The sequence below is a fragment of the Canis lupus genome, chromosome 9 (assembly GCF_011100685.1).
Source record: "Canis lupus familiaris isolate Mischka breed German Shepherd chromosome 9, alternate assembly UU_Cfam_GSD_1.0, whole genome shotgun sequence".
Classification (NCBI taxonomy): Eukaryota; Metazoa; Chordata; class Mammalia; order Carnivora; family Canidae; genus Canis; species Canis lupus.
This window is the reverse complement of record NC_049230.1, coordinates 43,990,354-44,008,103: the sequence shown is the minus strand read 5'-3', so window position 1 is coordinate 44,008,103 and position 17,750 is coordinate 43,990,354. Positions and strand designations below refer to the sequence as shown.

At 34.8% G+C, this 17,750-nt stretch overlaps 1 protein-coding gene across 32 annotated transcripts in view; it reads right to left on the bottom strand.

Moving 5' to 3' along the window:
* The window catches only part of EFCAB5 (EF-hand calcium binding domain 5), a 181,311-nt gene that overhangs the window by 109,606 nt on the left and 53,955 nt on the right, over positions 1 to 17,750 (bottom strand). For 31 of the 32 annotated variants that reach the window (XR_005364730.1, XR_005364727.1, XR_005364726.1 and 28 more), the window contains one exon: positions 16,878 to 17,454. The exons of the other annotated variant lie outside the window; for it this stretch is intronic. Coding sequence is in view for 22 of the 31 variants with exons in the window: in XM_038548378.1 (XP_038404306.1) it covers positions 16,878 to 17,454 (577 nt within the window). In the remaining 9 variants the exon portion in view is untranslated. The remainder of the gene's footprint in view (positions 1 to 16,877; positions 17,455 to 17,750) is intronic. 32 annotated transcript variants of the gene reach the window in all.

Genomic DNA, 17,750 nt, shown 5'->3' with positions numbered 1-17,750 from the left:
AGCAAACATGATGCAAACAGAAAGTTGAAAAATGTTATCAGTTATATCATGACAAAACTGGAAAAAATGAAAAGAAGAAGAAAAATGTTTGAACATTGGGGCTAGCCCCTTTTAATTGAACTTAGAAGCCCTTCCACCTTCACCTTGGAAATGGACCTACACTAGCCTGCTGGATAATGATCCTGTTACGTCCATTACTTTTGTAAACAGCCAACATCTTACTGTAATGTATGAATGAGTCCAATTGATAAGATGTGTAGCAGAGATGAGCCACAAGCCCAGCCCAACATTATCAACCCACAAAATCACAAGCAAATAAATTATTATTGATTTAGGCCATCAAGTTTTGAGGCATTTTGTTATGTAGCAAAAGCTAAATAAGAAAAGTTTCCCTGGGGTGCATGGGTAGCTCAGCGGTTAAGTGTTTGCCTTCAGCTCAGGGTGTGATCCTGGAGTCCTGGGATCGAGTCCTACATTAGGCTCCCTGCATGGAGCCTGCTTCTCCCTCTGTGTCTCTGCCTCACTCTCTATCTCTGTGTCTCTCATGAATAAATAAATAAAATCTTTTTTTAAAAAAAGTTTCCCCATCTTAACAAGAGTTTTGGGATGTTTTAAAGAAAAGCACAGTATAAACCTATCGAATTAAAAAATAGAAGAGCACCTGGGTGGCTCAGTCGGTAAGCATATGAATCTGGATTTTGGCTCAGGTATGTGAGATCTTGATCTCAGGGTTGTGAGATCAAGCCTCATGTTGGGCTCTATGCTGGGCACAGAGCCTGCTTAAGATTCTCTCTTCTCCCTGCCCCTCACCTCTCTAAAAAAATACAAGTAAAAATGTTCCTTATCCTAATTATGACAATCCAAATTCTATCTATTCATTCAAGCAGTACAAGGAACATCTTCCTCTTACAGCAGCCTTTGCCTATATTGTATTAAAACTGAATATTGTATTTCATCAAAATGAGTTCTAGCCAGCTTATGTGGAGAACTGACCATAAACTTTGAGTGACCTTAGTATACCACTACTGGGCCTAACTGAAGACTCTTTTTGGACTGCTGAACAATGGGACTTGTAATAATCAATCATGTACAAACTTATGGATTCATTCTATTCATACAGTGTGGTAGTTGTTGTAAGTTGTTATAAGTATAAACATTATAAAATCTCCCTTCCTAACACTTTTTAAAAACACCTAAAATTTCCTCCTCTGCAAACTAGTCAGTGAATTCTTCACTACTGTATGTTACCTTGCCTGGCAAGTTAATAAATTCAGTTTTTGTTTGTTTTTAAGTTCCAGTGATCTCAGTTTCAGAAAGCTAAATTAGAATTGCCATTCCTGGAGGATGTCCCTATTATTTATGTGATGAGTATTCCTATAAAAATCCACATATGACGTGCCTATTTAATTATAGTACTTACTTATTTTGTAAGTACTTATTTTACAAAATATTTTGTATTTTCAAAGTACATCTTATTACAAAATGAGGTTCTTGATGAAAAATGTAATGACTTAAGAAAAATCTAAGTTAATGGTTAATCAATGATATTTGAACAGATGAATAATTAGGCCTATTTAGAATTTTATGAAATGATGAAAAACATTTATCATAGCTTCCCCACTAAATACTGATAATTAATTCCAAAGATTTCAAAATTAAATACTCAATTACCCTAAAGTAAGATATATTTTATAATAATCATATGTATCTAAAGGCAAAAACAAAAAAGTAAAACACACACGCACAAAAAAACTTTCATCATGAAAGCAAAAACAGGATTAGAATAAGTTAATTCATTTAACAGATACTTATTGAGCATTACTTACACAGCACAACACTAGATACTGGAGATGTGAGGATTAATATGACCAACAATTCCTGCTTACATTATAGGAGGGAAAAAAAGCATTACAATTTTGATCAATGCAGTAAAGGAGAAACACAGGATGCAATGAGAGAACATATAAGGGAATATTTCACAGTGAAGCAGTATGTGACTAAACTGGAAAGGATTGGCAGGATAAAATAAACAGAAAGGAGAAGAATGATACAAAGGAAATGGCATACAACAAGACCCTGAGGTGGAAAGAATCATAATATATTCAAAGAACTGAAAGTAATCCTATGTGCCTGGAGAGTAGAATGTGAGAAGAGAGGCAGCAGTGAACTAAGTTAGGGAACAGGAAGGTCATACAAGGAAACTTTTATAGACCTAGTTAGGAATTTTAGTCTTTTTCCTAAGAGTAAATGGAGACCATCGAAAGCTTCCATATTGAGGAAAAACATGTTAAGATTAACCTTTTTTTTTTTTAATACTCTATGTAGAAAAGCCAAAAAACCCACCCCAAGATTGCTAGAACTGATACAGGAATTCAACAAAGTTGCAGAAAATAAAATCAGTGCACAGAATCTGTTGCATTTCTGTACACCAATAATGAAGCAACAGAAAGAGAAATGAAGATATGAACCCCATTTACAATTGCACCAAAATCCTTAAGATACCTAGGAATAAACCTAACCAAAGAGGTAAAAAGATCTCTACTCTGAAAACTATAGAACATTTATGAATGAAATTGAAGAAGACACAAAGAAACAGAAAAACTCTCCATATTCATGGATTGAGAGAACAAATATTGTTAAAATATCTATACTACCCAAAGCAATCTATACATTCAATGCAATCCCTATCAAAATAACACCAGCATTTTTAAAGAGTTGGAACACACAATCCTAACATTTATATGAAAGCAGCAAAGAACCCCAATAGCCAAAGGAATATTGAAAAAGAAAACCAAAGCTAGAGGCATCGCAATTCACAAGCTGTATTACAAAGCTGTAATCATCAAGATAGTATGGTACTGGCACAAAAACACACACATGGATCAAATGGAACAGGATAGAGAATCCAGAAATGGACCCTCAATTATATGGTCAACTAATCTTTGACAAAGTGGGAAAGAATATCCAATAGAAAAAAAGATAAGTCTCTTCAACAAATGGTATTGGGAAAACTAGACAGCCACACACAGAAGAATGAAACTGGACCACCTCCTTACACCATATGCAAAAATAAATTCAAAATGGATAAAAGACCTAAATGTGAGACAGGAATCTACCAAAATCCTAGAGGAGAACACAGGTAGCAATCTCTTTGACTTTAACTGCAGCAACTTCTTACTAGACATGTCTCTGGAGGTAAGAGAAACAAAAGCAAAAATGAATTATTAGGACTCTGCAAGATAAAAAGCTTGGGAAAGCTTCCACAGCAAAGGGAACAGTTAACAAAACTAAAAGGCAAACTACCGAATGGGAGAAGATATTTGCCAATGACACATTGGAAAAAGGGCTAGTATCCAAAATCTATAAAGAACTTATCAAACTCAACATCCAAAGAATAAAAAATCCAGTTAAGAAATGGGCAGAAGATTAACTTCTAAAAAAATCACTTCAGTTACAAGTAAAGAATAGATTATGAGAGAACAAGAGTGGGTGTAAATGTACTAACTAGGAAACTTGCAATAGTGCAGGTGAGACTTGATAATAGATTAGACTAAGGTAACAGCAACAAGGAAGATCAGAAATGAGAATATTTGAGAGAAGGACATAAAATCAACAGGACTTAATGATTGATAAGAAGTGTGTAGTGAGGAAGCAGAAGGTGTCAAGGGTCATCCCTTGGATTTGAGCTTGAAAATCTTGAAGCAAAACCAAGCAAGACAATGACTTTTGACACTAAAGTGCTTGTGAAACATCCCAGTACAGATATTGAATAAATAGTTGCACATTTAGTTGAGTCTAAAGCTCAAAAAAGACATTTGGGCTAGAGATTTCTCTAAGCAACTTGAAGGTAACTGAAGTTATGTGTTGGAATGAGAACACTCAAGGATGATTTGGAGTAATTGGAGAGCCATGACTCAAGGAATCTTAATATTTAAAGATCAGATGGCAGAGAAGGAGCCAGTACAGGATGCTAAGAAGGATTAAAAAGAGGTAGAAGGAAAACAAGAATGATACCATGGAAGGGAAAGGAAAGACTCTCAAAGAAGATGGTCAACATCCTTGAATATTCATAAGAGGCCAAGTAAGCTGTGGATTGCAAAACATGGAGAACATTGTGATCTCAGTAAGTGACATTTATTGAAGAGGGCCTCGAATGAAGGCCAGGTATAACAGATTGAGAAATGTGTTGGAAGTGGAGAAAACATATTTGGACAACTGCTTTGATAAACTTACCTATGTTTTAGTTATATTTCTTCAACTCGAGTGTGTAAGTTCCTCATGGCGAGAATCAAATTTAAAATTTTTTCCCTATAAGGTATGGCTCAACATTGAGCACTTGGCAAATACTGATAAACTGAGTGAAGACTCTTCAGTAAATCTAAGTTATTAATTTATCTAAGAAATAACAAATATTATCATGCCAATACTATCGTGCTCAGTGTTGGAAACATAGATATAATAGAAAAATAGTACTTGTCTTCAAAGAGATTATGGGGAGGTAAATCAACAATTACATTACAATGTGCTAACGATTAACACAAGACTACAGGTGTTTCAGGAATATAAAGAAAGAGTACCTAACCAAAGCAGATGTGACAGAAGGTATGCCAACCCCAGATACTTGGGTTGATTCTTTTTAAATTTATTATTTCTTTATTAGAGAGAGAGAGGGCTAGAGCAATTGTGGGGGATTGGGGGCGCGTCAGAGAAAGTCCTAAGCAGACTCCTCACTGAGTGCAGAGCCCAATGTCACAATCCTGAGATCAGGACGTGAGCCAAAACCAAGGGTTCAACCTTCAACAGACTGCACCAACCAGGTGCCCAGGTACTTGGGTTGATTCTTGAAGCACAAGAAAAAATTGTTTAGTAAGAGAAAAGAAGGGAATAACGTTCTAGACAGAGGAAGTTGACACTCTGGATTAGAGGAGAGGGCATCTGGCTAGTGGTTTTGATTAGCTGATATGTAAGAGATAATAAAATTGATGTCCATAAATAATGCAGCCTATCTAGCCCAGATGAACGAAGTCAGGGCTTGGTGGGTGGTCTGAGTTCAATATCACTATGTGCTGGGTACCTCAGATCTAGTGCCTGCAAGTTTTGAAGCTGGCCTTGATGGTGAAAATTTCTATCTCCAAAATGAGGTAATTGAGTTCCAATTGAACCACCTTCCTGGAAGAATATGAACAAGGCAGAGGGCATTTCTCACTGAATATTTACCACTGGAGTCCTGGAAAGCATCTGTTTTGATGGTTCAGGACTGAAGTAGGGCAGAAGATATATAAACCAATGCAATAGCACATAAGATCTTCAGTCTATTCTCTTCTATAAACAGAAAAAAAATCCTGTTTTTTTTTTAAGATTTTATTTATTTATTCATGAAAGACACAGAGAGAGAGAGGTAGAGACATACACAGAGGGAGAAGCAGTCTCCCTGTGGGGAGCCTGATGTGGGACTCAATCCCGGGATCATGACCAGAGCCAAAGGCAGACGCTCAACCACTGAGCTACCCAGACATCTCGAAAACTCCTGTTTTCTTATGAGGATATCAGTTACTGGACAGTTTAAAATGAATCGATAGTTTTACCAGGCAAATCCTAGGAATTCCTGGACATCTTGGACAGTCTTACTCTAGGACCACCACATTTTGTCAGGTATTATACCAGATATCCAACCCCCATTGGAGTGAACTTGACTCAGAAACTTCAACTGTCTTTTTAATATTAGGAATGTCCTGTGCCACTGAAGCAGGACAAAAGACTCCTTGAACATCAAGTTGTAGAGTATGCTTGTTTGTATGATATTAGGATAACATCCAAGAAGACCATGACTTCTCAGTCCATAAGTTCTTCAATTTCTAAGTACTTAATAATGGGATATATACATATGCAACAAAATGTGGTTTAGAGATGGCTATGAAACTAGCCCATGTATATACATTATTATTATGTTTCAAGCTGAACAAAAGTAGAACCTGTTTGATGAAGTCCTACCACACACCACTGGGTATAATAGTCATTTGAACACTCTAAAAAAGCATTTTCCTTATCTATCCACTCACTTTTGGCATAACCTGTTTTATTGGATTGATAAACAATGATATTCAATGCAAATTGACAAAATGCTTGATATTAATAATATCACCTGTGGGAGAAGCGCCTATGGGATTTCCTAGTATAATTTGGCTCACTTAAGAGGTAGCAGCTGGTGTGAAGTATGAGCAGACATCTGTCTAGGAAGTCACTGTCTCCTGGCAACTGAAGAAGATCCATATCAAGGATGAAACATTCCCTTACTCTTGCCAAGTCCTAGTGGCTGGTGTATTGTAAGCATAAGTTAGATATTTGGGGTTTTATTTGTTTGTTTTATAGTGAAATATTATATTTAAAGGCTAAAAATAAGAAAGAAGTCATACAAAGTGATAGAACTAAAACTCACCTATTATATCCATGCATGTAAATATATTAAAACCTACCCATTAAAAAAATTCTGGTTGAATTATAAAACAAAGAATATTCTACATTGTATATTCTGTACATTGAGAAAGTACTAAATTAAAATTACTCAGAAAATCTTAAAAGGATGAACAACAACAACAAAAAAGGGTGAACAGGGATGCCTAGGTGACTCAGAGGTTGAACGGCTGCCTTCAGCCCAGGGCGTGATCCTGGAGTCCTGGGATTGAGTCCCACATCGGGCTCCCTGCATGGAGCCTGCTTCTCTCTCTGCCTCTCTCTGTCTGTGTGTCTCTCATGAATAAGACATAAAATCTTAAAAAAAAAAAAGGATGAACAAAGATATTCTATGAAAATACACATTAAAGAAAGTAGGGTTGCAAAATTAACATCAGATGAGATTAAATTCTGAAAAACAATGACAAAGATACTTTACTTTTTAAAGTACTTTACTTTTTTACTTATACTTTTTTTTATAAAAAGTGCTAATATACAATGAAGGCTTTATAATATGCCCAACTTATATGTACAATGTGATCAAAATTGTTGAAAGTTGCAAGTGAGGATGGGGGTGGGGGTTGTTTTTTTGGAACACAAAAAGCAAGCACTTTGAAGTAAATCAACAAACCCCTTGTAGATACTACATTCTAATAGAAACACACAATGAATGTTGTCACATAGTTTGCATAAGTTCTTTAAACACTGTATATTAGTTAACTCACAGGGAATTATCAAGTAAAAAAATTTTAATTATTAAATAATATAAAGGCCTGTGTCTCTTTCTTTCCCTTTTAGTTTTTACTTGGCTTGTGTATCTCTGGGTGGCTCAACGGTTTAGCACCTGCCTTCGGCCCAAGGCGTGATCCTGGAGTCCTGGGATCGAGTCCCTCATCAGGCTCCCTGCATGGAGTCTGCTTCTCCCTCTGCTTGTGTCTCTGCCTCTCTCTCTCTCTCTGTGTCTCTCATGAATAAATAAATACAATCATAAAAAAAAAATAAAGATCAAATACAGGGGCACTTGGTTGGTTCAGTCAGTTAAGCGACTGCCTTTGGCTCAGGTCATGATCCCAGGGTCCTAGGATTGAGTCCTGCATGAAGCCCCACATAGGGCTCTCTGCTCTGAGGGGAGTCTGCTTCTCCCTTTCCCTCTGTCCCTCCCCCTGATTCATGCTCATTTTCTCTTATTGTCTCTATCTCAAATAAATAAAATCTTTTTTTTAAAGAGCAAATACTTTTCATTATTATTATTTTGTTGTTTTTTGTTTTTTAAATAGATTTTATTTATTTATTCATGAGAGACACAGAGAGAGAGAGGCAGAGACACAGGCAGAGGGAGAAGCAGGCTCCATGCAGGGAGCCTGACGTTGAGACTCAATCCCGAGTCTCCAGGATCACGCTCTGGGCTGAAGTCAGCGCTAAACTGCTAAGCCACCTAGGCTGCCCTACTTTTCATTATTAATTCACAATAAGGCAATTGTGACTTATAAAATATGCATTTCCAAGCACATGAGGAATCAAGAGTCAGAGGGAAAAGATATTGAAAGAAAAAATGTTAAAAGAAAAAATATGAAGAAAAGCAAAATGATGCCAACTTAACCTCATCAGTTTTGCAAAATTACATGTAAGAATTAAAATCCACTTTAATTCTTTATCTGTCAGTCAGAAACTCTGAGGAAAAGCAAAAAAAGGTATACTGCATGCATAAGACTTAGAAACAACAGTTATATTTATTTTTCAGACAAGTGATTACCACTATAAAAATTGTCCAAAATCAATAGGAATGTCTTGTCTGTTGTTCTTAGACATCAAACAAAAACAAATCCCTTTTTATCCAGGGAAATATATAGATGAAAATTTTTTTTGGATCAGGTTGAGGCAAATGGATACTTTAACATCATTACTAGAGTATAAAGTCCTGACAAACTAAACAAAATTGTATTCATCATCATTTTTCTTTAATATAAATAAGAAAAATTCTCACTCCTAATATAAATAGACTTCTCTAAAACTATCTAATGGATTAAAGATGACACAAACAATAACATAGCTCAGAGAGTTTAAAAGCAAGACTGTTTTAGTTAAGATTATTGGGTATCCAAGCTTTTTTTTGGGGGGGGGTATCCAAGCTTTAAGTCAATAGATATGTGCTGTTGTAAAGTATCCCTACGATTTCTGAATATTCTACAGATGCTTAACACAGTCATATATTGATATATAGATCTTGAATTTTTGCCAGAAAGAGATAAAGCCCAAATCCTGACAATCTAGGCAAACAAAGCATCTTTGATTTCTTTTTTATTTATTTATTTATTTATTTATTTATTTATTTGCATCTTTGATTTCTTTAACTCTTGCATGAAATTCCTACAACAGCATTGTTCCAATAGAAAGTAGGGCTCTGGGGCACCTGGTCAGCAAGAGCATGTGACTCTTGAACCTGGGGTCATGAGTTTGAGTCTCACATGGGGTGTAGAGATTACTTAAAGAAAATTTTCTTAATAAAAAAAAATAGAAACTGAGCTCTTAATCAAGCTTCAAATGACCCTAAATATTCAAACCCCTAATTCAAGAAGCTTCAGTGAAACAAACTAACCCTCTTGTATCATGTCATTTGTTGGCAATGAGACCTAGACCAGAGTCCTAGTGTGTTCATTACTATTCTTATTATAAGTTTTGACAAATGCCTAGTTTTATGTACTGATTGAGATTTCCATATTTCTAACAGGAGGAAGTGTTTGTCAATACGTCAATATATTGATTTATAGCCTTGACATCAGTTCCTAAATTTTAAGTATTTCTTATGGCAGTAAATCTAAATACACATCTAATTTATTGCTCTGCAAGAACAGATGGTGAACAGAAATGTTCTTTAAGCTATTAATTAAATTTGACACTGCTCCCTGCTGCTGTTGGAACTTTTCACTAGTACTAAACTCCCTTAATTTGGTTTCTCTACATAATTGGCTTTGCAAAAAAATTTTTAGTGTGCATTATAACCTCCTCTGGAACTTATTCTCAATACATTCCTAAAGGTTCTGATTCAAAAGGTCTAAGGAAGAAGCTAGGAATCTGCACATTTAACCAAGAATCCAGATAATCCCGATGCGATTTGTAGGTAACCATACTCTGAGAAAGGCTATTTTAGCTGAAAATTGAAATTCCATGTCCACATATAAAAGAAAACAAGAGTTCTGTATATATCTCTTACTTTATTCTAGAAGTATATATGTACTTAATTTCAAAAGAATTATTATTCTAAAGCTCCTGATTAGTTGCTTACCCTATAGGAAGAACACTAAAAGAGATCACAAAGAATTTTAGGTTCTTTTATAAATTTTAGTATAAGTATTCATGCCAGAAGATATTAGAAGGAAAGTATGAAAGATTTAGGAAGAGAAGAAGACATCCAAAGTGTCTTATTTGTTTCATTTTGTTTTGTTTTGTTTTTAAAGATCTGGAAAAGACCTAGATGTTATCTAGGCCTAGGACCCAAATCTGGCCTACTACCTGGTATTGAACCACTCAATAGTTAAGATTGGCTGTTACATTTTAAAATAGTTTTTTAAAATCAAAACAAGAATAATAGTTTGTGGCAAGGTGGAAAATCTATGAAACTCACATTTTAGTATTCATAAAATTTTATTAGAACACAGCCATGCTTATTCATTTACATATTTTATATAATTACTTTGGTACTACAATAGCAAAATCGAGTAGTTGTGACTCAATTTTCCAGGCAAAAACCCTTTAATTTTTATGTAATCAAATTTAGCAATATTTTCATAATTTTTATGGTTAAAAAGGCTTTTCTATGGTAATAAAGGAACTTAATCTCTGGTTTCTTCTAGTTGTTGTGTGGTTTCATTTGTCACATACACATACTTAGAAGGATATGTTCTATGGACAAAAAAAATCTGCAAATAAAGCTAAAACAATATTAGTAGTTCTTTTGTTGGGATTGTTGGTATTATTACTTTGAAGCTATTGAAACTATTTAATGTAAATTGTAGGATAAGACAAATAATCCTATTCATGTTGTTAGGAGCCAAGATTTTTAGAAAAAATATAAATATAATTCAAAATCAAGGAGTCAGGTAAAAAACCTGAAACATTATATTTGATACAAAATTATCAACATTTACTCATTATTTTTTAAAATTTTTATTTTTATTTTATTTTTTTTTTTTTTTATGATAGTCACAGAGAGAGAGAGAGGCAGAGACACAGGCAGAGGGAGAAGCAGGCTCCATGCACCGGGAGCCTGATGTGGGATTCGATCCCCGGTCTCCAGGATCGCGCCCTGGGCCAAAGGCAGGCGCCAAACCACCGCGCCACCCAGGGATCCCTACTCATTATTTTTAAAAATTATATTTGTGAGTCCTGAAAGAGCCTAGAAGCAATGATAATACAATATTTATGAGCATTGCTAGCTCCCAGATGAATGATTGCTATTAAAAGTGACAAAGAATCCTTTTAAAAAGTGCACAAAGCTTTCAAAGACTAAAGGAGTAATGTTGGAAGAATATAGGAGCCAAAGTTGGATCAAGCTGAGGATCAAAAGAAAAGGTAAATATAATGACTTAAAATACATTGAATATATATTAAAATCAATGTGTTTACAATGATACTCAAAAGGAACGCTTCTCCCAAAAGGGAAAGAAAACCTTTCATTTGTTGCCCCTCCAGGTGACTACTGATAGACAGATACAGAGACATAAAGAAACATAGATATATATAATATTTTGAAAATTTGTGATTAAAAAGAAAGAATTAAACATTTGTTTTGTCTTATTAGTGGGAAGCATATTTCAATGTAACCAAATACATAGCAAACAAGTGGGATTTATTTCAGGGTTTCCAATAGCTCAAAATTAGGAAATCTATTAATAAAATTCATCAACAGGTCTAGGCTGAAAATCAAATGATCATCTCCATAAGTGTTGAACAAACATTTGACAAAATTAACAATCATTTTTGAGCTTTAAAAATTGGCTCAGTTGGTTAAGCATCTGATTACTCATTTCAGCTCAGGTCATGATCTCGGGGTCATGAGACTGAGCCCCATATGCAGGTGGGGGAGCACAGCACCTGCTTGTCCTCCCTTTGCTTCTCCCCCCACTTGTGTGTGCTCTCTTTCAAAAAAATAAAATCTTTTTAAAAAATCACTCTATAAAGGATCTAGAAAAAAGTTCAAAACACAAACTCAGTAAAAGGAAAGAAATAATAAAGATTTAGAGGGGAAATAAATAATATGGAAACCAAAAAAATCCCCAATAGAACAGTTCTTTTCTCCGCCATGGTAGTGTGTGCAGTTGAGGGTTTCTCATCATGTTTTCTCAAAAGACTTTCAGGATCAAGTGATTCCTGGCCAAGAAACAAAGACAGAATTGTCCTATTTCCCAGTGGGTTCAAATGAAAACTGGTAATAAAATCAGGTACCATTTCAAGAGGAGACACTGGAGAAGAATCAAATTGGATCTGTAATGACAGCACATGGGATGGCACATATATTTATGCTGCATGGAGGTCATGTGCTTGTATCCTGTCACTCTGTAAACATCACTGCTACCTGAACAATAGACATGTTTTATCACGGAAGTGATTTTACTCTCTTACTATGCTTCTGCACCAGTAAGTTGGTTCGGTAATAAATACATGCAATAAGGAACTCTTTAAAAAAAAAAAGATTTTATTTATTTATTCACGACAGACACAGAGAGAAAGAGAGAGGCAAAGAGAGAAGCAGGCTCCATGCAGGAGCCTGACGTGGGACTGGATCCCGGGCCTCCAGGATCACACCCCGGGCTGAAGGTGGCGCTAAACCGCTGGGCCACCTGGGCTGCCTGATACAAACAATTCTAACAGAATATTATGAAAACCTATTTCCCAATAAATTGGACAACTTAGAAAAAATGGGTAAACTCCTGGAAACATACAACCTACCAAAACTAACAAAAGGAGAAATAGAAAATTTGAACAGACTAATCACCAGCAATGAAATTGAATCAACAATCAAAAAACTTCCAAAACACAAAAGTCCAGGACAAGATGGCTTCAAGGGTGAATTCTATCAAACATTTTTAAAAAGTTAAAGATATCCAATGGGAAAAGGACTATCTCTTCAACAAACAGTATTGGGAAAAATGGACAGCAACATGCAAAGAATGAAACTGGACCACTTTCTTACACTATGCACAAAAATAAACTAAAAATGGAAGAAAGATAAATATGAGACCTGAAGCCATAAAAATCCTAGAAGAAAGCACAGGCTACAGCAGCTTCTTTCTAGATATATCTCCTGAAGTAAGGAAAACAGGAGAAAAAAATACACTATTCGGGCTACATCAAAATAAAAAGCTTTTGCACAGTGAAGGAAATAATCAACAAAACTAAAAGGCAATCCACAGAATAGGAGAAGATGTTTGCAAATGACACATACAACAAAGGGTTAGTATCCAAAATATGTAAAGAACTAATACAATTCAAGACCCAAAACCCAAATATTCCAATTAAAAAATAGAAGACATAAACAGACATTTCTCTAAAGAAGACATCCAGATGGTCGACACATGAAAAGATGAACACCATCCATCATCATCATCATCATCATCACGGAAATGCAAATCAAAATTACAATGAGATACAACCTCCCACCTGTCAGAATGGCTAAAATCAACAACACAAGAAACAATGAGTGTTGGCAAGGATGCAAGAAAAGGGAACCTTGTGCACTGTTGGTGAGAATTAAAACTGGTGCAGCTACTATGGAAAACAGTATGGAGCTCCCTCAAACTGTTAAAAATAGAACTACCTTATGATCCAGCAGTCCACTACTGGATCAAAACAAAACAAAACAAAAACATATTTTATATTATATATATTATAATATTACAATGCTTATTTCACTTAGCATTATACTCTAGCTCCACCCATGTTGTTGCAAATAGTAAGATTTCATCCTTTCTGATGGCAGAGTAATATATATATATATATAGATAGATAGATAGATAGATAGATAGATAGATATATAGAGAGAATAATGCTAAGTGAAATAAGTCCACCAGAGAAAGACAAATACAATATGGTTTCACTCATATGTGAAATTTAAGAAACAAAACAAATGAGCAAAGGAAAAAAAAAGAGAAAGAGAAAGAGAGACAAACCAAGAATCAGACTCTTAATTATAGGGAACAAACTGATGGCTACCAGAGGAGAGGTAGGTGTGGGGGTAGAGAAAATAGGAGATGAGGATTAAAGAGTACATTTACTATGATGAAATAAAATTAAGTTAAATTAAAAAGTCATTTTATAATATAGAAATTAGGCACATTTTTCCTATCTTTCCTTTTTTTTTTTAAGAGTTGGAGGAAGGATAGAGGGAAAGGGAGAGAATCTTAAGCAGACTCCATGCTCATCATGGAGCCTGAAGCTAAGCTCCATCCCAGGACCCTGAGACCCTAAGATCATGATTTGCACCCAAATCAAGAGTTGGACACTTAACTAACTGAGCCACCCAGACACCCTGCACATTTTTTCTAATGTAATAAAATATATCTTTTTCAGATCCAAATGAAGTAGAGTTATGGCATTAATATATAGTTTTAAAAACTGTTCATGATGAGGCAGTAATACAAGAATCATCCCTACTAAAGTCATAAACAAGGATGCCCATGTCATCACTATATTTAACATTCTATTGGAAGTAATAGGTAATGTAACTATGTAAGAGGAAGATATTACAAGCATAAAAATTGAAAACAAAGAAGGAAAATTTCTATTTTTGCAGATATTGTTGCCTCGCTAGAAAAATCCAAAAAAACAATGAAAATTTTTGTATAAGCAGAGGTCCCTGGGTGGCTCAGTTGGTAAAGCATCCAACTCTTGGTTTTGGCTCAGGTCATGATCTCTTGGTCGTGGAATCAAGCCCCATATCCAGTGCCATGTTCAGAGTATGCTTCAAATTCTTTCTCCCTCTCCCTCTGCCCCTTCCCACTCGTGTTCTCTCTCTCTCTTCTCTCAAACAAATAAATGAATCTTTTAATAAAAATAAAATTTTTCTATAAATGATGGAATCCAGTCAGGTAGCAGAGTATAAAAAATATACAGAAATTAATACCTTTCATGTATTCAAACTACATATAGATAGAAAATGTAATGAAAGCAGAAAGTCCCATTTACAATGGCAATAAAAAAATAATAAAACAACTAGTAATAAACCTAATAAGAGATGCAAGCTTAAATGAAAAAAACCTTAAGATAACAATGATAGATACAAAATAAGATGAGCAAATGGAAAGACATATGTTTTCAGATAGAAACTTTTGTCATTATTAAAGATGTTGATTTTCCCTAAGTTAATAAATAAATTTAAACAGATTTCAATAAAAAATTCCTATAAGGTTTGTTTTGCTGTTCTTTTTCTTGTTTTCAAGTATATGAATCATTTCTAAAGTTCATACTAAAAAGGAAAAACATGGGGCGCCTGAGTAGCTTAATTGGTTAAGCATCTGCCTTCAGCTCAGGTCATGTTCCTGGGGTCCTGGGATAGAATCCTGTATTGGGCTCCCTGCTCAACATGGAGTCTGCTTCACCCTCTCCCTCTCCCTCTGTGCACACTCTTTCTTTCAAATAAATAAATAAAATCTTAAAAAAGTAAAAACACCAGAATAAAAGAGTAAATAATGAAGACAAGCACAGTCAGATTTATTGAAATACAGATCTTCCTCTACTTATGATAGGGTTAGGTCCCAATAAACCCATTATAAATTGAAAATATCTTAAGTTGAAAATGCACTTAATACACCTAACCTATCCAAATCATAGTTCAGTCAAGCCCACTTTAAATGTGTTCAGAAAAAAATAAATTTATTATTAAAAAAATGTGTTCAGAACACTTATATTAGTTTACAGATGGGCAAAATCGTCTAACAAATGCCTATTTTATTAACTCTTGAATATCTCATATAATTGATTAAATACTGTACTAAATGTGAAAACCAGATGGGTTGTATGGGTACAAAATTGTTTAAATCTATGGGTTGTTTGCCTTTGTGATTGCATGGCTGACTGGGAGCTGTGGCTCACCTTCTACTGCTAAGTATCATGAGAGAGCATCACACCGCATATTGCTAGCCCAGGAAAAGATCAAAATTCAAAATTCTAAGTATGATTTCTACTGAACACATACCACTTTTGCACCAACATAGAATAAAAGAATCATTAAGTGAAACCATTGTAAATCAGGGACTGACTGTATACTTAAAAGTCTCAGTGATTTTTTAGAAAAAGATTTTATTTATTTATGAGAGACACAGAGAGAGGCAGAGACATAGGTAGAGGGAGGAGCAGGGCCCATGCAGGGAGCCTGTTGTGGGGCTTGATCCTGGGACTCCCGGATCATGCCCTGAGCCGAAGGCAGACACTTAACCGCTGAGCCACCCAGGCATCCCACAAGTCTCAGTGACTAAAGCGATGCAGCGTGGTGCGTGAACAGGGAGATAGTCCATGGGATAGGATAGAAAAATGCAGAAGTACACTCTATAATATATAGGAATTTAGTAATAAAGTTTCAAACAGCAGGGCAAAATAGACATTGTTGGGATCAGTATGTAGCTATTTGGAAAAGGAAAAAGTTGAATTCATATCTTAACATCTTACACTAGGATAAATTCCAAATGGATCAATACTTAAAATGGGAATTAAAACAATAAAAACTCCAGAAAGAAAACATGGGAGGATTTTTTTTGATATCTTGAAAATAACAAGGACTCAAAATCCAGAAGTCATAAAATGAAAGTAAATAAATTCAATCACATAGAAATAAAATATCTTCTGCATGACAAAGAGGTAAATGGCAAGTAAAAAAAAGATAAAAGGAAGAAATTTAAAATCTGTATTTGCATTTGCTCCTGTATGTATAAATAAACTAGAAAAATCCACTGAAAATGAAGAACAGTCATTATTTATGTCAGAGGTGGAGTACTGGGTAGATGGAAGATAAGAATGGGACAGAAACTTTTCATTGTATAACTCTATACATTTTGACTTTTGAACCAAATGAATATATTGCCTAACCCAAAAGTTAAATTTTTTATTTTATTTTTATTTTTTTTTCAAAAGTTAAATTTTTTAAACGTCCCTACTCTCATATAGCTTACTTTGTAGTGCAAGGAGACAGATAACCAAATAAATATATACTTTGAATCATTGAGAAAACTAAATCCACGAATTCAAGAAAATTGTTTAATATGCTTCATTAATCTTCATAGCACCTCATAAATAGTGAAGCACATACTAGTAGCTCAATACATACTTCTTGAATAACTACAAAATTATGTATGTCCTATTTGTATGATTATGTTACTGTTTTACTTGCTTTCAATGTAAGAATTTAGATCATTAACTGAAAATACAACAAATTGTACCTGTTGCCAACAGTGTTGGGAACATGTATCTTCAGGTCTTCTGTGACATCCCTCATCACTCTTTGATAACCAGACATTCCTGAATCTTTTATATAATAAGGATTGTTTCTCATTAAGTATTCCCCCAAATGATTATTTGGATTAAACTTGGTTGTAATATCACCTTCTGCCCAAAGCTTCTTCTTTTCCACTTGCATTAACATTTTTTCCACGCCAGGAACTAAGGTAGGTAGAAGTTTGTCCAGCAAATATGCACGACTGTCCAATGTTATGCTTTCAGCATTAAACCACTCTTTGGCCAAATTATCCCTAGGGAGGTTTTTTTCAGCCTTTTTTTCTAGTTCTTTATTCAGGTTATCCTTATCTATTATTTTCTGCTGCATTTTCTGGGCTTTTGCCTCCAATCTTTCAAAAAAATTTTTCTTCCATGGCTGTTCTAGCTTTGAATTCAGCGCAGTTGGATCTAAATTGAAGATCACTTTTGCAGGTTTTCTAACCACAAAATTCTTTGAGACTCTAGTGCTAGAGTCCTTTATTGAACAAACTGAAGTTTTTGACTGCCCTTCCAGGTGTATTTCTGAGGAGGAAGAAAAGTGAAACATAAGAAACATGAGAAGTAGATTTTAATCTATGTTACTTTAGAATATTATTAGAAAAAAAGATTTTTTACATCCATTTACATGGTATATCCAAACATAGCTGAAAATAACACAAAATCAGATAACAGTGACTTTCACCATAAGAACATTAATTGTTGACTTAATCAGAAGTCATTCAACAGCTCACTGCTTTTCATTAAGTACCTAGCCTGTTTCTATTCTTTTTCGTTTTTTGTGCTTGTACCTGAGGATTACAAGGTAGCTATTGCAGCTC